We start from the raw sequence: 20,275 nt of genomic DNA, 5'->3' as shown, positions 1-20,275 counted from the left end.
GCTGTATAGCACATATTACAAAACAGGCTTCATTTCAGTGGTAATGCTCTAAGTCAAAATAAAATTGCGAATGCATTTATGTCAATCATTGTGACTTTATATCAGAATGGATACATATACATAGATATGTACGTGCATACGTGGTTTTTTCCCCTTGGTATAGAATCACAACCTTTGTTACTCTAAGGCTCTTCTACTCTTTCATGCTTTCAAAGAAAAGATTCATCGCAGAAGTAGGCATCAACTTTGCAAAATAGTGTTGCCAGATTATCAAGGATCCAGAGAAATCAAAATATTTTCACAGGATTTTTAAAAATGAAAACAATGTCTAAACAAGTTGTTTTAGAACTTTTTGAAGTTTCAATTCTGTTCACTATCGAATGTTGAATAAAGAAGATTTAAAAATGAACAGCCTTGCCTTTTGATACCGGAGAAGTTTGCACATGTGGTCACGTAAGGTGCCGTCGTGGGTCGCGTCTTTGCTGAACGTGCTGCGTTTTATTTTATTTTATTATGGATTCTTTGCTCTTAAACACTGGAAATGTGAGCTAAAAACCCTCTCCGCCCAGGCACACGCCCAGCTCAGCCCCAGGGCTCTGAGGTGTTCACTCTGTGGGCTGCTGAGGGCTTCCTGTTTCGTGTTGGTTTAGTACTTGCTGTGCGCTGTGTGTAAACCCACAGAGCCCTCGTCTCATATAGAAAGATCTCCGGATCGAAGCTGGAGAAAAGAAGAGAAGCAAAAGGCCCTGATGATCCTTCCTAAAAGCCCATTTCCTGTTTCCACAGTTTGTCATTCCCGAGACGTTTGTCTCGGGAATATAGGACCCTAAAGGGCACCCCCAGGCCTGCACGACCTTGAAAGGTGGGTGGCAGGGAGCAGCGGCTCTGCTTGTCTGTCTGGAGTATGCTTCTCCTGGTGGAATTGCGCCGGGCTGAATGCAGGGCCCCTGGGGGAGGGGACTGTGGGTCCCCGGGCCGTCTGCTGCGCCCCAACACCCCCCACCCCATCCCCCCAGGGCGGGATGGGGCTCCCCACCCCCAGGTCGGCAGCACCCCCCACCCATCCTCGGAATGCACTGATGACACCCACCCCTGTGCGGCCGGGGCACTGACATTCAAGCAAAGCGCATTATGAATTCCTTGAGGAGGCATGTTCTGTGAGAGCCCTAAATGCAGAGTGTGTTCCTGGAGAACGTGCTCCTTGGTGGCAGGAGGAAACAGGGCTGTGTTGTTGCTTCCAGAGCAGGTTTCCCAGTGCCCTGGAATGTGGGGCCTCAGTGGGAACGGGCAGCCCTGACCAGGAAGGGTAAAATGCATGTGCACTTTGGGGACCAGGGGGTCCACCAGCTGCTGCCAGCCACCCCACCCACTCCCTGTCAGACCCTACGGCCCACCGTGACCAAGCCCACACAGCTGCAGTGGCCCAAACCCTGAGCCCTTTGGAGACCACCCTTGTTCCTTTTTATCTGGAAGGAGTGAGACTTTATGAGGTAACCAAGCTGGACACAGTGATGCACGCCGGGCCGGCCCCAAGGAAGAAGGCCTCGAGAACTCACCCCTCGCGGATTGCTCCAGGCCAGGGTAGTTTAAAGGCTATTCTCTGGTCAAGCCAGTCCCCCCGATGCCCGCACCTATCTGTACCGACTCCCCAGCCTTGCTCCATTTGTAACCTGCTGTTCTCCGTATCCCATCATCAGCTCTCAGGATCATTTCTGTGCCTCTGATTTTGATTGTACGGGATGAAAACCACTTGTCATTGACTGCCACGGGGTAATACTTGTAAATTAATCACCATATTCCGTTCCCTGGGTTTTCCCCCTCCACTGCCTTTTGACTTCATTTAATGCATTTTAGTCCTACCATCCCTTAATTCTTCATTGTCACCCAGTAGCCCAGTTTCATAGCTGTATTTTGTAATCTTGAGGAGTGTAGCATTCAGAGGTGGAGGCAGGGAGGGTCGCGGCAGGAAGCATGGGGGGCGGGCCATGTGGCACCTGTGGGCCCCGAGTCCCAGGCTTGCAGACCTCCGCACACCCACTCAGTGGAGAGTTTCGGCCCCCAGGCGCACAGCCGTGCACACGAACCCAACCCCAATCTCTGCGCAAGTCCAAGAGGTAGTGATGTGACCACCCGATGCATCCATTTGGGGCCACAACTCTTTCTAGAGAAACTGCAACCAGGGCAGGTATATTTCAAACACTACTTTTTGAGCTTTCCCACAGGAATTTCTTCGTGAAGTGTTTTTACTCTGATAGATTCTCACCAGTAGCTTTGTCTGCCGGGCCACTGGCAGTTTGCTGTGCCTTCGCACTGTCCCCGGGCCCTCGGCCTCCAGGGTGCGGTGGCTGCAGGAGGCAGGAGCTGTTAGGGCGTGTGGCCCTGCACTGGGAGGTCCCTCCATGTCCTCTGCGTGAGCGACACGTCTGTGCTTTATGTCACCGTGTTTGACAGGCCTGCCTTCTGGTGAGCATCTGCCTCTTTGGTTTCGTGATGCACTTTTGGTCCGTGTACATTTCTTCCTTCTGCACCCGTTAGACATTGTCACAGACCAAGGGTGCTGTGCTGACTGCACCGGAATTTCGAACTTGCCTTCTCCGGGGTCCGTCCTCCATCCCTCCCCTATGAAATGCGTTTCTTACTGGTGTTCTCGCGGGCTCCTGACATGACAGCCAGCAGGAGAGTGTGAGGCCCGAGCACCTGCCACCATGACACACACAGGTCTGTGTCTCATTCGGGTGCTTCTGCATGAAGACACTGAGGTGTTCCTCTCCACGGGCAGCTCGGCGTCCTGGCCTTTCTGTTCTGGCTGTTCTCATCCTGCTCCATGTGTTAGTCTCTGGGGGTGCCGTCCCGTGCTGGCAGGGACACCTGTGCATGGCGTGGACTGCTGTGTCTCTGTGTGTGCGCATGTGCACATGTGTGGTGGGGATGCGGCCTGCTCAGCACAGGGAGGCCCACCCCGCCTGGGCGCCCTGCTGAGGCTGCGTCCCAGGGAGCCCGAGAAACCCCCAGGGAATGTGGATGTGGAGGTGGCCCAGCTCGTCCCACAGATGCTGGTGAGCATGAAGGTCATAGATAAGGTTGGGTCGAGGATGAACTAGAAATAAAAGTGAACACAGGATTAATGGATGTGGTCACCTGCCCAGTGTGTTGTCAGGAGATGCTGGTCCTCGCTCACCTCCTGCCATGTCTGTTCATGCACATAGAGTGACAAGCCTCGCTGATTTTCCTTTTGGTAGAAGGATTAGGCGTTTGGTGACAGGCGAGTCTGCCTGGATGGTGGGGAGCAGGGCCTGATGCAGAGGGCTGTGTCCCAGGAGGGGAGATGCCCCAGAGCTCCCGTGAGCCTCTAAGTACCATAGACATCTGTCCTTAAGCTCTGGCTTCACGTGGGAAGAGCCTCTCCATAGGTCTAGACTCCACTCTCAACTGCCCCGAAGTCCAGCTTTGGAGGACACAGTATAAAGTTGGGGAGGGTCGCAGAAGCAGGGACTCTTCTGAGGAAGCCCCATGAACGAGGGCTCCTCCGAGGCACTTCTTGCCTCTATCCCCTTGCCCCCGTGGGCACGCCCAGTCACAGCACCTGTACGGGAGGTCAGGTGAGCGCAGCCACTGGGCGACTCGTCCCTCTGCCTTTGGTCCCTCTGCCATCACCCTTAGGGAAGACACGTGTCTCCCCTCACCTTCCCCTACCAGGCTGGGCGGCCTGCCTTCCTGGCCACCCCTCCCCGAGCTGCATGGCCAACAGCCTGTGGAGCAGCCTGGCTCGGGGGCAGCTTGACCCAGGCCCTGGGGCTCCTGGAAACACCTCCAGGAGCTGGTCCCCTCTGTGAGGACGGACAGTGTCTCAAGCAGGGAAGACATAAATTAGAAAATCCTTCCTTGCCTTTGGCCAGGGAATAACACGGACTCGGCAACCGTTGTGGGGGTGTCACACCCACAGAGAAGACCAGGCCTTAGCAGAGCCAGGGCCACTGCAGGCTTGCCCACCAGATGCCCTTTGCACACAAATACACAGTCACCGTGCTCCTCTGGTACCTGCTTCGGACTGAGGTCACTGCTGCTTCTTGCAGGTGTAGAAGCTGCCCCCTCATGTGGGGGACCAAGTATGGGAGGGACAGCCACGCCGGACCCCCCACGTCTGCCTCCGGAGACCCTGTGTTTACAGTGATTTTCCTTGGCCCACTCACATCCTTCTGTGTCTTTACCACCATCACTCCACACTGAACCAACTGGGGATCTGGGCTTAAGAAATCCACATCATCTGCAGCCACCCTGAGACAGCTCTTGAAATCCTTTACATTGATTTTGTCTCTTGACCACTGTAGGTACCTCCCCCCATCTCTATCTCTCTCAGTCTCTGTCTCCCTCCCTTTCTCTCTCTCTCTCTACCCCCCATGCACCCCCTGCCCTGCTGCACACAATCAGACAACAGAAACTTCCTGCAGGCCCCTCATGCTGGCCCCAGAGTGAAGCTCTCTCAGCCACACCACTCAGGGTGATACCTGGGTGATACCAGGTACTACCTTACAGTGAACGATTCGGGAAGATGCCACACTAGGAGCAAACACTACAGGGGCATGTAGTAGGCTCAGCGGTTGAGTGTCTGCCTTCGGCTCAGGCTGTGACCCTGGGGTTCTGGGATTGAGTCCTGCATCAGGCTCCCCGCAGGGAGCCTGCTTCTCCCTCTGCCTGTGTTTCTGCATTTCTCTGTGTCTCTTTCATGAATGAATAAATAAAATCTTTTTAAAATATTTTTTAAAAAATTAAGAAGGAGCAGACATCACTTAGGAAGCTGTACAGCAGAACTTAGGGTCACGGTGAACGCACGCTCACCTGTAGGGGTATTAAGTTGATATTAGTGTTGAAATCCCTGAATCTCACCAAGAGCAGGAGCAGTGTGAGACCGTGTAACCCCGAGGGGCTGCCTGGCGTGACCTTGGCCACGGGTGGCTCCTAGAGCCGATTCCTGGTGTACTGTCAGTGGCTGGGAAGGCCCGAGGGACACAGCACCGTGAGCCCCGCAGAATGGACAGGGCTCCTCCTGGGGATCCCTACAGAGGCTCCCACAGCTGCACTGAGAAAAGGGAGTCTCCTCAAGGGGAATGTCCAGCTCATCCTGCTGGGGGCCTCCAGCAGGTGTCATCGTCCTGGAAGGTGCTGCTTCCACTTGCTCCTCCCAAAACCCCACAGGTCCTGTGTCAGCTACAACCTTAAGAGAATCTGGCCGCATCTCTGGGTCCAGGGCTCCAGAAGGTTTCTCTAGATCTCTCTCCTCGTTCCTGTCTTCTTCCATCCTCCCCCGCAGCGCTGGGGGCCCCGTGCCCTCTCGTCCTTCCTCTGTCCCTTCCGTGGTCGCCGTCCACCACCCTCACGCCCTCACCCTCTGACCTCCGTCCCCGCTCCCCCTCCTTGCCGCGTGGGGCCTCACCAAGCCCGCTCAGGAGGGGACGTTTCTGGAGGACTTGGGGGCTCTGCTGGTGGTGCCGCACAGACTCAATGGCCACTCTGTGTCCCCTGGCAGGTGCCCTGGCTCAAGCAGAGAAGGAGCCCTGTGCCCTCTCATGCCCGCAGCCAGCCCGGGCTGTGCAACATGTACCAGGTAAGATGTGCGCCAACCCCGCCAGGCCCCTCCCGTCCTCGGCCAGCAGGGGCCACCCCCGGGCACGCTCCTGCCAGCTGGCAGCAGCAGGTGTTACGTGCATGGGGAAGGCACATTTGCCAACTCGAGCAGGGCTGCTCCTGAGGGGAGACAGGCAAGGGACAAGGTATGAAGACGGGAAGCTCTTGTTCAAGAGCCTGTGAGTGCTCAGGTAGGACCCTGCACAGATGACCCGCATGGGGCCGGCTGTGGGGTCAGGCAGTGGACCAGCCCACAGGGCCAGCAGGACCTTGTTGGTTCCAGAGGCACTGGAGCATGGAGTTGGCGGCAGCCGTGGCGTTGACCTGCCCTTGAAGGCCGTGCCTGACATACACTGGCCACTGCTCGTTGAATTAAATTGTCACATGACGTGTGTCTATGGGAAATGTAGCAGCAGGTGCTGTCCCCCGCCCCGCTCCCCGGGCTTGGCGGAACCTGCATGGGGACAGAAGATGAGCCATCACCTGCCCTCATGTCCTGCGGCTCAGAGCACAAAGGTCCCACAGGGTGTCTGGATGGTGGGCAGGGGGAGTCCGGAAAGGTGTCACCTCCCCAGAGGAGGTACCGAGTCAGCCGGGAGCCATGCCGCTCCCTACACACAGTGACAGCCACAGGCGTAGGCTTCCAGGTGACCGCGGGCGCAGGATGCAGGCACCTGAGAGTTTAACCTGGGAAGATGCAGAAGGTCCACCAGCCGTGCCTGAAGATGACGGGCAGCCTGGGAAATGTGCTGTCCCGACACGCTGTGGAGAGTCCCCTCCTGAGGTGTCAGCCCGACTGGCTGTGTCCCCGCTCCCGGGGACACTCACTCTCTGAAGGCCTCTCTCAGCAGCTCGTTGATCACCGCCAACCCCCCACCCAGGAGGCCTGTGCTCCCCGACACTCAGGGAGGCCCTCAGAGCGCCTGGGCCACAGCAGTGTGTGGTACATGTGATGAGACAGCAACGGGCCCCACGCCTGGGTTTGGAGCTCCGAAATGGGGCAGGTTTGCCCCCTGCACCCTGGAACCACTGTACGCTGCGGCCCCAGTATCTCTTCCACCGGCCGAGACAGTTGCCATCAGAAGCGGGTCCCCCTCGGCGAAGAGGCAGAGACTTTGCCAGAGCTCCTGAGACACAGAGTAGAGGAAGGCAGGGCTGTGCTATTCGGGTCACTTAAGAAACTGTCAACAGAATGTTGATTATTTTCTTTTACAAAACCACTTGGCAGGGAAAAAGCAACACCTGTCGCCCCCACCTCTTCACCCCAGACAGACGTTTGCACGTGCGTTAAAATAACCCGGCCTAAGAGACACAGATACTCCACAGGGCACCATCTTTGTGTGGCCACCAGTGGACACACTGCAAGGTGCAGTGGACATGCTTCGGGTGCCTGGTAATAGGTTCTTGGCATTTCTGATGTGTTCATTTATGGTTACCCTATAAATACTTGGAACCGCCTCCCCTCCTCTGTGGTTCGGGAACTCCAAAAGTATCAACGAGTGATGCCGAGCACTTCTGTACCCTGACCTTCCCAAACACTCCTCCTCCTCCTCTCTGTCGGCCTCTGTCTGCAGATCCAGCGGGGAGCTGGGGACCCCCGGCCACCGTGACATCAGGGTAACCCATCAAAGGATGGACGGCTTCCGGTGCTGTCCAAGGTGTTCACGAACCGACTCCCCGGCACGAAGTCTTTGATTCCAGGAGGTTCCATATAGGTCCTAGAATGGCCAGAGTGCGACTTCTCCAGGGACGGAATGGGATGACTGCAGGTGGGGAGAGGGGACCCAAAGACAGGTGGCATCGTGTTTGGGAACCCAAGCACACGTTGGAGAGGCAAGAGTTCCAAGGGAGAAACAGGGAGCAAAGCGATGCAAGGCAGTCCCCTAGGAAAAAGTCAGATCTCCGTTCTTGCCTGTCCTGCTCCACACAGCCGGCCATGTCACCCAGCATGGGGTCCCCAACCAGACATCATGGCCTGAAGCATGGGTCCACCCCTCTGCATGTGGTTTCCACGGGAGCCCTGGGGCAGGTGGGGAGCAGCGAGGCTGCAGCGTCCACCCTTGACTGCTCTCTGGCTCCTGTGCCCTTGGAGGCTGGAGGCCCTATGGCTGGAGACGGCCCTGGGCAGCCACCTTGCACAGCAGAGTTTAAGGAGCTGAAGACACTTTGTACTGTGGAGAGGTGACGGGAGGAACCAGGAACACGGGCTGTGGCTCTGCATGGACCGTGGACTCCCGTCCTCACCTGAGTGCTCTGCCTGCAGGGCCCGTGCTACTGCAGAGGAGTAGAGAGGCACACACGCTGCCCCTGCCCCAGCACCCTCGGCTGCGCAGTCCTCAGCAACTGGAAGGACAGCCAGTGGCCCTTGGAGCCGTGGGCCCCCCTCCACCTCCACCGGCTCCCCCACCACCAGGCCATTGCATTTCTGCTCTCAGACCTCAGCTTCTCAGCCATAATATAAACATGTGGGATGAACGACTGCAAGTATTTCTTTGAAGACAGTGGTGCGGAGGTGTTCAGGGGACATCTGTAAGTGCACACCGAGCTTGCCACCATCGCGGCGACCGTGTCCTGCGCACTAGGCTTCTTAGAGCTTGTTCTGCAGGAGCAACAAAATTGCTCCCACGGGGAGGCCTCCAGAGACCACCCTCACGCTCCGCCTTGTCCCATCAGATTTCCTCATCACTGCCCAGCTCTGGCTCTGCCTGGACGTGAGTGAGTCTGGCGGCTGCACACCTGGTGGGCGCCCTAGGTCTGGCCGTGGAGACCCAGAGCGCACCGAGCTCCCCGGGGAGTGTGCCAGCGGGATGGGAGGCCGCTGCTGCGCTGGGCCCAGCCTCTCCCGGAGCAGGGCCGGTGGCCTGTTCTGCCCCCTGACAGCCACTTCCCACCACTGCTGAAGCAGGGGCCCACCGCCCACCTGCTGGAAAACCTGGCAACATGCCTTTTCCTCCCGGAGAGAATCTTCCAGACCCTGCCCCCCCACCCCTGAAACTGCTTGTCCACGTTCTGTGCAGAGACGACAGATTCCAAGCCGGGAAGGAACACTGGGGTCATGTTTCGGGTTAAGGCTCTGCTCTGCTGTGATGTTAGCTTGACAATTATGCCAAGGGAGCCTTCTGTATGCATCACACAACTGGGGCCTTTGAAAATCAGTACCCGGATGGACGGAGAAAGATCAGAGCGGTGCAGCCTGCGTCCAGCCCTGCTTCCCACCGTTCTGGGAAGACAGCAAGGCAGCGTCGGCAAGCTGCAGGGCACGAGCCCCACTCCAGCCCTGCTGTGGGTGCAGCTGCCTCGACTCTGGGGGGCGAACTTCCCCATGGGGAGGACCCGCGAGCTCGGCCTGTTTCCAAGGGAAAGGGCGGGGACGCTGGGGGCTCTGGGGGTGCTCAGGTGGCGGTAGCCACGCCCCTGCTCCCGCGTGGGGATGCCTCTGCAGAAGGGCCAGGTCGGAGCTGGGCACCACGTCCCCATGAAGGAGATGAGAAAGCTACCAGCCGGAAAGCACAGCACCATCCCGACGGTGTTTGCGCCCACCTGAGAGCCACTTCCAGCTCTGGCAGGTGCCCGGCACCCCTCCACACCCCTCCGCCCGCCGCGCCCACTTCGCAGGATGACAGAGCTGGACATGGGGCACCAGCTGCGACACTGGGCTCGCTGTGTCCTTCTGTACCCGCGGTGACAGCCTCGGGCTCGCATTTCCTTTGTCATCGTCCAGACCTCTGACTGCGACTCCATCGTGGCCACTGAGGGGGGCAGAGCCATCCCTTAGGGGATGGAGGTGGTCAGGTTCCCGATTTCCCAGAAGAAGCCGGGATGCACTGCTCTCCCTCTGCCCCCAGACAGCAGCTGTTGTCTCCACCCCAGCTTCATGGTTGGCTGACAGTGAGCAAAGCCCTGGACCTTGGAGCCGGTCCCTGTGATCACAAGACCAGGGCACGGTCCCTGCTGAGCTGGACGTCAGCAACAAGAGCACAATCGCAATCCACCCACATGTTGCACCCCACAACCCGCCATGCCCGCAGGCTGCACCCACAAGCCACCATGCCCACAGGCCACACCCCACAAACCACCAAGCCTGCAGGCTGCGTCCTGCTGGCTGTCTCACCCTCCAGGACCCCAGAAGAAATCTACTATCAGGACAGGCACCGGCTAACCTAAAATTGCCCTCTACATCAAAGGTCTGCCTGCAGATTCCTCCAGAAATAGACAACTGCTGTTACTCTGCACAGCTTTCTGTAAAGAAGCTCTAATCAGACTTGCCTGAGTCAACATTTCAGGAACAAATATATTGTTCAACTTGCAAAGAACAAAAGCACACGACCAACTGCACGTGTCATCTAGACAGAGAAGAATTCTCTACCGTCAGTGAGAGTGAGACAGTCTTGACTTTGCCCCCCCCCCCCAAAAAAAAAAACCCCATACTAACCAACCCTCTCCGTCCGGAGGCACATTGGAAGTCAGAGCAAGGCCGGTGCGATGGCTTCCCCCGAAAACCGCAGGCGGCAGAAGTGGGAGTGTGGCCCCGAGGCAGCGGGAGAGCCTGGCCTGCCACCTTGGCTTCCAGGAGCGCTGGGGTCCAGGGTGCGGGGGGAGCCCCGGCCCGGCTCTCTCCTCGACACACCCGCACCCGCTCCACAAGGGCCCGCTCAGCTCAGACCCCTCACGGTCAGGCGGCTCACTTTACCCCAGACGCGTGGGCCTTGGTGCACGTGCCGCGTTGGGTCACACGTCAGGGGCATCTCCTTCGGCACCTGGTGGGGGCAGGGTTACGGCAGGAGGTCGGTGCGGCCAGCAGGGTGTAAGGAAGTGTCTTGGGGGAAAGAAGGAAGCCTTTCGAGCCCCGGACTCTGTCAGGAGGAGGAACCGTCGAAACAAGATCGCTCCTGGACACGAGGGGTTTCTATAAGCCGCAGAAGACGTGAGGTGACACTGAGGAGGCGGAACAGTGTCTGGGTTTCATCGTGCGCTGCGTTCCTGGTCCGTCGATACAAAGAGCACAAGAACCATACACGAGAACGTATTTGGGCCAATTACCACTTTGATGGGAGAAAAACATTTCAGTGACCCCCAGTCTTGCTCGGGTTTTTTCAAACAGACACAGAGGTCACGTGCATGGCTCCTGGACCGGAGTCTCTCTAGAGAGGATGCCACAAAATCAAAGATTTCTCTGGGTCAAGAAAAGGCAAATGCAAATCCCTTGATGCCATCAAGGCCTCTGGTGAAACCCTCCGAGCACACAGCAAGTGTCCCCATCACCGCTCTGTGGCCACGTGCAATCTCCGGTGGAGATAAGCCTGCCTGGTGCAGGAGTAAGGACCCAAGATGTGTGTGCCAGGTGCATGGCTGGGGGGCTGGACGGGGTCCGTCACACAAACAGAATGGAATGACGCCGACCGTGTGGTCTGCGTGTCCACAAGGAGCCCCAGCTGCTCCGTGCTCAGCGGCAGTGTACGGGCCCCTAGTTCTCATGACCTACGACTGCATCCTGCAGAATGCTAACTGCTCTCGCGTTTGCTGTCCCAACTATCTGTGTTCGCCCGAGTGGGAGGGACTGATTTTCTAGAGGAGAGCGGCAGCCACACGTACCCAACCCTCCAGGCGTTAACATACACCTGGAGCTGACTCCATCCACAGACATTCGTTTCTCCTTATACACGGGAACATTTTTGTTTCTTGCTCGTCACACATGTACAAGTCAATGGAAGGTAAGTCTACAAATGAAAAGTAAAATAAAATAAGCCCTGCTCTTTAAAAATAAACAAACAAAAAAACCATTCTTCCTTCTTAGCTTTCTCTTCTGTCGTATGGCTTGCCCATGATTTCTCCATCTACTGCCCCATGTTAGGTTTGGAACATAAGCCCGTGTCCCACACGGAGCCCACACGAATGTGGCGTGGTGCAGTGGCCCACTGCATTGGGCCCCAGATTGAAAGTCAGGACACCCGGCCTGCACACCCTTGTATCCCCTCTCGAGGAATGGTTGTCGCACCTGTTAAAGGGAGTGGTTGCTTCAGAGTGTGCAGAGCAACATTTCTTGTTCTCCAAATGGTGAGGCCGAGCCTAAGAATCATACACCCTGTATTTTAAAAGCAAATAGAATCACTTTCTTCATTCCCTTTTTCAATGGAATCTTCTGGGTGCACAGGGAGACGTTTCTAGAACTTGGATGACTTGGCTAAATAGGACCGCACTGGTCAGGAAACCATCACTGTGGTTCGCACCAGCCGTCCCGTGTGTGGACCCGTCGGAGGGCAACAGGTGACACCTGGCGTGTCTCTGCTCGGAAGGGGTGTCAGGGGCCACAGCACAGAGAGAGGCTGGCTGCCTGTAGCCTCAGGATCCTGTTCACGGGAGCAGAGGTCTGTGGAGGACCAGCGACCAGGCTGCTGGGCCAGGGCGGGAGCGCACCGGAGAGCGCTGCAGTAGTAAAGCCGGGTGTGAGGAGCACCCACCTTGGGGACCTCCATGGCGAGCCTCGCTTTCAAGCCTGAGGAAGGGCAGGGGTTCTCCTGTAGCCCCTCCACCCGAGCTCCTGTCTTCGTCCATCGTGTGGAAACTCGGGGGGCAGGCGGGGGCAGGCCAGTTTCCCCCGAGCTAGCGCACCGTGGAGGGAAGGTCGGGGAGCACAATGTGCCTTAAGTTCATACACCTGATGGGAAGGAAGCCGGGGCAGTTTGCTGGGCCTTGAAAAAACCGTTCCAACGCTGTAACACACCCCGGGGGCATCACTCCGTTGTGAGGACTCAGCCTCGGAGGCAGCAGCCCAGATGCACAGGAGTGTGAAGTTTGGGTTTAAAGCACCAGAAAGTATTGGTCCTAAGGCGGGCTTCTGGGCTCCTGGGAGACTGCTCTAAGCTGTGGGTCTACACTCGGCCAGGCTTCGAGCAGCCTTCCTTAGTGCCTGCATATGAAGTGACTCATCCCTGCCCTCTCGGCACCTCCTCGCCATCCACTCAGGAGAGAAAAGTGGCAAACGAAGGCTGGGCTGTGGGAGGGAGGGGGCCCAGGTCTCGCTGGGCTGTGTCTCGTGCAACACGGAGCACACTCCTGCATCTCGGGGCCTAGCCCCCGGAGTGGTGAGCACACAGAGGATGGGGATGCATCCAGGAGCCAGGGAGTCACTAGGATTTCATTCACTGACATTCCAACGGTTGATTCTGGATAAGGTAAGAAAGTAAGAGCTAGAGATTTTTTCCCCCAACCACAAAACCCCAGGCACAGTGAATATTAATTTTTTTCCAGATACGGCATTTTCTTCCGAGAGGGAATGACCCCGTCAATTTGTCTCTGATCAAATCCAAATGCAAACGTGCTGCCAAATGCTCATTTTCATGAAACAGCCATCAGGCTCGAAGGAATGAGTCTTTACCCAAAGTGATGACCATTGATCTGCAGGCGTGGCGGGTGAAAACTAGTCTGCTAGTGCTTGCAGGTTTAAGAACTCCCAGCTCTCTGGTAAATTGGAAAACTGTTAAAAATCCCCTTCTGAGGTGTGAATGGGGGCCGGGAGGTGGCCTGGAAGGCGGTGCACGGGCTCCCCCTGCCGGGGTCGGACATTATCTCAAGTGGAGGGAAAATAATCCCTATTTTTCAAAAGCAACACCATGACATAGGTCATTGGAAAAAGCAGTTTACCCTAAAACTTAATGAAATGGTTGCCCTTTGTGCCATGGCTTCCCACCTATGGTGGTTAAGTCTTCTCAGCATGATGGTACCTGCCATCCAGGAGTTGTTGTTTTATTAATCACAATGCAAAAAAAAAAAAAAGTGCCAATAGTGCCACATAACGTCGTGCAAACTGAGATCACATCTGCACGTTTCTCCGCGTGTCTGCGAGAGCCAGGCCTGAACGCTGTCTCGCCAAACTGAGAAAGAAGGGTTGTCCTTATGCAGTAGAATTTCTTCTACAACCTTTCTTTCCAATTTTGACTTTTTCATATACTTTTTCTTGTTAGTCCAAAAGCTTTCATTAAGAAGTCAGTAGATTATTTTTTTCAAATCTCGCTTGTCCAAAACGTTCAGCTGCACGTGTTTTGGAGATGCTGTGTCAAGACGGCCTGGCTGCAGGTGTAGATGAGGGGTGGGGGGGACGCGGTGGGGTTCCGGGGCCTCTGCCTCCCCGGCCCTGACTGCTCTCAGCCCTGCCCGCAACTGCCACCTTACCCCTCGTCCCAGTTCGTCCCAGTTGGTCCCAGCCACCCCAAAGAGGCCCCGGTGCCTCTCCACCTCCCACAGAGGAAAGAGCTGCTGGGAATGGGGTGGACTCGGGCAAGGACACACCAGTCTTGAGAAACAACAGTAAAATGTTATAACCATTTTGCCTCTTTTTTTTTAATTCAACCTTAGTGGACACAGAAGTGCATCATCAGAGAATAACTGTTTATCTTAAAAACTGAGCTTTGGGGCACCGGCAGGTGTTCAGTGGGTTGAGTGTCCAACTCGATCTCTGCTCAGGCCTTGATCTCAGGGTTGTGGGATCAAGCCCTGCGTCGTGCCCCTTACTGGGCATGGAGACTACAGACAGAACAAAATACAACTAAAACTAAGTGCCAAGAATCCTTCCTTTGTTAGGAAACCCCAGCTCAGAGGGCTGCCTGGCAGGGGATGCCATCTACCCCAGGTGCTTGTGCAACAGAGGTTGAGGACCAGGAGGGCCTCGGGACAGAAATGAGATGCAGAGGGCTGCAGCAGGGGATGCCCCTCGGCCCCCGCCTGGCCCCCGGTCTATAGGCCGATGGGTCACCCTCGGGCCCTGGGCCCTGACCCCCTTCCCTCCTGCCAGCGTCCTCCCCATCTCTCCTGTCCCAGCACACGGGTCCCCTTACTCTCACTGGGGTATGAGAACAAGGTAAGGACCCACGTCCCATAAAGTGTAAAATATAACAAATAACCAAAACCCCAGTATCTTTAAAGGGGTTCCTCAGGCCTGCCGGGGGCTGCTGCTGCTGCCGGGGCAGGCCCAGAGACTCCCCTGGAAGAGGGCCGGAGCAGGGCTTCAGCTTTTCCTCGCAGCCACCCCACACTCCTCGCCACCCAACAGCGTCCCTTCGAGCTGTTGAGGGAGAGTGGGGGTCCAGGTGTCTCTTCTGCCTGGTGTCAGAGGCCATGGAAATGTGGCCAGGCCTGCGCAGGCCAGGGATGCAGTGCAGGAGCCGAAAGGTGGGAGCAACCCCAAGTGTCCCTCAGGGGGTGAACGGATACACAGAAGGTGGTGGAAGGTGGTGTGTCCATGCTCCAGAACCTCATCCAGCCTTACAAATCTGGGAAGGAAATCTTGGCATCTGCTACAACACGGATGAGCCGTGAGGGCCTGAAGCCGAAGGAAAGGAGCCGGACACAGCAGGACAAGTCCTGAACCGCTTGCTCCTATGGAGTGCCTGGAGCAGTCCCACCCGGGAGACAGCAAGTCGATGGTGGGCGCCAGGGCCCGGGGCGAGGGAACGAGGGGAGAGAGTTGAGGGAATGCAGAGAACCTTCTGGAGGTGGTCGGTGTCACGGTAGTACAACAGTGTGGATTTACTTAATGCCACCGAACCACACACTTAAAACCAGTTAGGGCAGTGAATCTCACGTATATTTTACCACAACTGAAAAAAAAATGTGAAGAGTGGCTCAGAGCTCACCGCCATGCCACCGCCACCACACAAGGGCATCTTCGCCACGACAAGCGAGGTGCGCTCCTGCAAAAGCTCCTTAAGTGATCCACAAATAAATAGGTTAAAGACGCGGTCTAGAGTCTGAGAAATGCCCTGAGACGTAAACCTCACTGGAGAGTTATTCTCACCCCTTGGCTGCTCCTCGGTGGCCTTGTGGGGCTGGTCTGCAGTTGAACATTGTCCCAGGGCCTCTCCATCTGCGCTGCCCCCAGGTGAGCGGACAGATGCCCCAGCAGCCCGCACCACGTCCCCCGATCACACCAGCCCCGGTGTGAGGCCCGGGCCTCCCTGCTCCCCACGGGGTGCTCTCTAGTCGAGGCCACGGTACAAAGCAGGTTTCTTGATGCCTTTGTCCACTTAGTACTTGCTGACCTGCACTGAGTCCCAGCGCCAGGAGCTCTGGGGGTCGTCGCATGGAGGTTATTCCTCTTTCCAGAAACATACTGAAATTAGCCAAAGAGGGAAGATGGTTCTGGGGGAAGGACAGTCTGATGCCGCATGAGGTGTTCCAGCCTCGAGGGGCCACACTGTTAGGAAAGTGGACACATTTGGAAGGTGAAGATGTTCCAAGCAAGGGCAACTGCACGAGCCAGCGCCCAGAGAGGGATGGGAGAGCCAGATTGTCGACGGATGGCTGGACTCACAGACACAGGCCTCCCGCCGGGAGGTCCGGGTGATGACACCATGTCTCCATGGACACTCAGCTTCGTAAAGGCAGAGCCCACTAGAGGCCGTGGGCCACTTGAGATACCAGCCTCCAGGGAGCCGGACTGGTTCTCGGTGTGCAGTGGCCTGAATTGTAACACATGTGGCCTTTGTTGTAGCTGCCACCACAGGAGGATGCTTCACCCCAGAGCCATACCCCTACCACGTCCCCGTTGCAAGCCCACCACAGGCTCCCCTTGCCCATCCCCACGCCCTGGCGACCGCCGCTCTGCTCGCCCTCACTATGCTTTAATCATCAGGAAAACGTCCCATGAGTGAGATCACACGGTAGGAAATTTCAGTGCAGCATCCTTTGGAGATGCCTCTGCATCGTTGTCTGTGTCAAAAGTTTGTTCTGTCCTATTGCTGAGCCATATTCCGCTGTACGGGCACATGGTTTCTTTTATCCCTTCTCCCACGGTGAATGTTTGGGTTGTTGGCCAATTTCGTGATTAGGAATTGGGCTCCTGATAAACCTTCACAGACAGGTGTTTTTTTTTCCTTTTCTTTTCTTTTCCTTTTAAAGGGAATATTTATAAAGAATAAATATTTTATTTATTTATTCATGAGAGACACAGAGAGAGAGAGACAGAGAGAGAAGCAGGCTCCGTCCAACGAGCCCAATGCGAGACTCGATCCCGGGATCCCAGGATCACACCCTGGGCCAAAGGCAGTGCTAAACCACTGAGCCACCCAGGGATCCCCAGATAGAAGTTTTCATTTAAGATTTAAATTACTTTTTCCTTCAAAAAATTGGTGACCAATATATTCATTACAAAAAAAAAAAGGACTTTCAAAAATATCTTTTTTCTTTTACGATTCAAAGCAGGAAGTAGGATCCCAGGGTCCTATGGGAAGTAGACAGCTAACAAAGAAACCACTGAAGTGTTTTGCAGAGTGTACCATGTTGCATTCCCACCTGCGACGCAAGAGAGTTCCTGGTGGTGCACATCCTCACCAATACTTAGTATTGTCGGTATTTTTAGTTTTATCCATTGTAATGTGTGTGTAGTGGTATCTTCCTGGGGCTTTGTGTTGCATTTTCCTACTGGCTAATGATGCTGGGCATCTTTTCATGTGCATGTTGGCCCCCGGCCTGACCTGTTTCATGCAGCATCGATTCCGTGTTTGGTCCATTATTTTTAACTGGGTTTTTAAAAAATATTTTATTTACTATTTATTTGAGAGATAGAGCACACAATCAGGGAGACAGAGAGGGAGAAGCAGGCTCTTGGCTGAACAGGGACTCGGGGTCAGATCCTAGAGACCCCAGGACAACCTGGGGATCATGACCCGAGCTGAAGGCAGGACACTTAACTGACCGACCACCCAGCTGCCCCATAACTGGGTTGTTTTTTTATTAACTATTGAGTTTTGAGAGCTTTTCACACATTCTGTGAATGCACTGGATTTCGAGCTTATTTCATCATTTCAGACGATTAGCATGACATCTCATAAATAACCACCTGGTAGACGTATCAGACACTTAGGAGGTATTTGTCTTAAAGTAAGTAATTTAAATCATTTCCTGGCTCATCTATTTTGCTTCTTAGTCCTTAATCCTTATGCTCACTCCTTCACTGGAGGAAAGCATACAAGGCTGGTGCGCTGATTGAAGGGGATTGGCCAGTGAAGCCCAACAGTTGGAAATTCAGTGAAAGACAAGAATGTGGAGGAAGAAGCAGATTATGCAGGTCCCTGCAGCATCGGCAGTGAGTGAGTGACAAGGAGGCTCAGGGGTTCCCCAGTAACGGAACCCCTGGCTCCCTCCCACCACCCACCTGTCCAGGCAGCAGCACTTGAAGGGTGAGCTGGGCACAGAAAGTCCCACGGAAGCAGGAGTCGAGTTGCACCGAGGCTGGCAGGGTACAGGTGACCTCATCCCCAACACAGGGAGGGGCCACACCACTCAGGGCAAACATGTGGCAAGTAGTATAGACCTGAGTGGGCAGTGGGTTCTCTGTGGGCTGCCCGCTGGAGCAATGGTGTCCATTTGGTGAAACAGAAGCAGCGGTAGTTGGTGGTTGGTGGCTGGTGGCCAGTGGCCGGTGGTCAGTGGCCAGAGGGAAGGAGGAAGAGGTCACCCACGTTTGCACATGTGTCTGGACTCAGAGAAGAAGCTCACCCAGCTTTGGTTTTAATGTCGGTCGCAGAGAGGGGAACGTATACACTGATGTGTGTCAAAGACAGAAGGTTCGTTCATCAAAGCAACAGTGATGGCTGGGTCTCGGGCCTGGGGGTTTGAGGCAGGACCGTGGGCATTTGGGGACAGCCATAAATGCCACCCACCTGTGGGAGCCGGGTGCAAGGCACCTGTCACTCCAACCACAGCCCAGCCGAGGCTGGAGCTATCTCAGGTGATGTGAGGCCCACCGAAGGCGCTCACCTCTGCGGAAGCACCCTTCAGACTTCTTGGTGGCCAAGTGTCTCCTGAAGAAGGGCTTCCTCTGGCACAACACGCACAGAGCTGCTAGTAGACAGGAACCAGGGAGGGCCATCAGCGCAGGTGACTGATCCGCTCTAACAGAAAGGGCCCTCTGACCTTCGGGAACCTTGACTCTCATTCCTGCCCGCTTGTGTCACTGGGCGAGCAGGAGGAAAGCCCCAGGGTCAGCTCCGCAAGCTCTCACCAGGCCCTGGTGCCTTTGCTTGGAAGGCTCTTCGGAGTGGACCCCATCTCCATGGAGGCTGCTCGGGGTGCCTGTCCCCAGTGGTCGGACTCCTGTGTGGGTGACAGTTGGCCCACGGGGGTGGGGGCCATGGAGGCCGCTGCTCTGTGAACCTCACTCTTGCCCACCACGTTCCATGTCATCTCCACAGCTGGGAGGCGCCGGGCCCCAACCACCCCCCGTCCTTCCGCAATGCTCACGATGTGGGAGTGGTCATCCCAACTGGGCAGACACCACTGCCACTGTGACCTGGGATGCTGATTTTGAGACACAGAGGCTAGCTCACGTGTTGAACCCTCCAAAGCTCATGGCAGGTTTTTTTGGATTTTTTTTTTTTTTTGCTGTTATGTTTTACATGTAATTCCTAAGTATTTTCCTTCATTTACAGCAGAAGCTCAGGAAAATAACAGCTTTCTCTCACTGCTTACTGACCCTGTGCCCGGCTTAGGTGGGCTCACCCTTGAATTCCCTTCTCTCCCCCTGTGCTGTTGCTTACGGGACTTGGAAGCAGCCCGATGCTGGCTCCGGGGTGGAGATGCTTCCTATGCATCACAGCTTCACCCCCAGATGTGCTGTCCCAGGAATGTCCTGTGTCATGTCCGCCATGTCCCAGCATAAATCCTGATCCAAAAGAATCCAGGTCCCCAGGACAGAAGACAGGCAGCTTCCCCAGGGAGGCCAGAGCAGAGGATAGGAGGCCTAAGGTCATCGCGCCCTCTCTTCCAGGATGGACATCACGCAGCGAGAACTGCCCACTATGGCTCCCTGCCCCAGAAGTCCCAGCATGGCCGGCCCCAAGACGAAAACCCCGTAGTGCATTTCTTCAAGAACATTGTAAGTGCTCCCATCCCCCTGTGAGCACCGGGCAGCAGGGAGAATCAAGACTGCAGGGGTCAGGGGCTCCCTGGCCACTGCCTCATCCACTGGGGAGCTAAGTCTATTCCTATGACCCTGTCTCTATCCACAGGGGGGCCTGAGTCTATCCCCAGATGACCCTGAGCTCTAATCCATGGGGACCTGTGTCTATCCCCAGATGACCCTGAGCTCTAATCCATGGGGACCTGAGTCTATCCTCAGATGACCCTGAGCTCTAATCCATGGGGACCTGAGTCTATCCTCAGATGACCCTGAGCTCTAACCATGAGGGACCTGAGTCTATCCCCAGGTGATCCTGAACTCTAATCTATGGGGACCTGAGTCTATCCCCAGATGATCCTGAACACTAACCATGAGGGACCTGAGTCTATCCCCAGATGACCCTGAGCTCTAATCCATGGGGACCTGAGTCTATCCTCAGATGACCCTGAGCTCTAACCATGAGGGACCTGAGTCTATCCCCAGGTGATCCTGAACTCTAATCTATGGGGACCTGAGTCTATCCCCAGATGATCCTGAACACTAACCATGAGGGACCTGAGTCTATCCCCGGGTGATCCTGAACTCTAATCCATGGGGACCTGAGTCTATCCCCAGATGATCCTGAACACTAACCATGAGGGACCTGAGTCTATCCCCGGGTGATCCTGAACTCTAATCCATGGGGAGCTAAGTCTATCCCCAGATGACCCTGAGTCTAATCCATGGGGACCTGAGTCTATCCCCAGATGATCCTGACTC

The 20,275-nt window shown here is 55.7% G+C and overlaps 1 protein-coding gene across 5 annotated transcripts in view; it reads left to right on the top strand.

Moving 5' to 3' along the window:
* The window catches only part of LOC129495506 (myelin basic protein), a 116,711-nt gene that overhangs the window by 84,589 nt on the left and 11,847 nt on the right, over window positions 1-20,275 (top strand). For 3 of the 5 annotated variants that reach the window (XM_055303083.1, XM_055303081.1, XM_055303082.1), the window contains exons 5-6: window positions 5,525-5,602; window positions 19,385-19,492. In XM_055303083.1, coding sequence (XP_055159058.1) covers window positions 5,525-5,602; window positions 19,385-19,492 — 186 coding nt within the window. The remainder of the gene's footprint in view (window positions 1-5,524; window positions 5,603-19,384; window positions 19,493-20,275) is intronic. The other 2 variants (XM_055303084.1, XM_055303085.1) reach the window with 1 other exon arrangement.

The sequence above is a fragment of the Nyctereutes procyonoides genome, unplaced genomic scaffold (assembly GCF_905146905.1).
Source record: "Nyctereutes procyonoides isolate TBG_1078 unplaced genomic scaffold, NYPRO_anot_genome, whole genome shotgun sequence".
Taxonomy (NCBI): domain Eukaryota; kingdom Metazoa; phylum Chordata; class Mammalia; order Carnivora; family Canidae; genus Nyctereutes; species Nyctereutes procyonoides.
The sequence above is the reverse complement of the archived record's forward strand: the minus strand, read 5'-3'. Positions and strand labels throughout refer to the sequence as shown.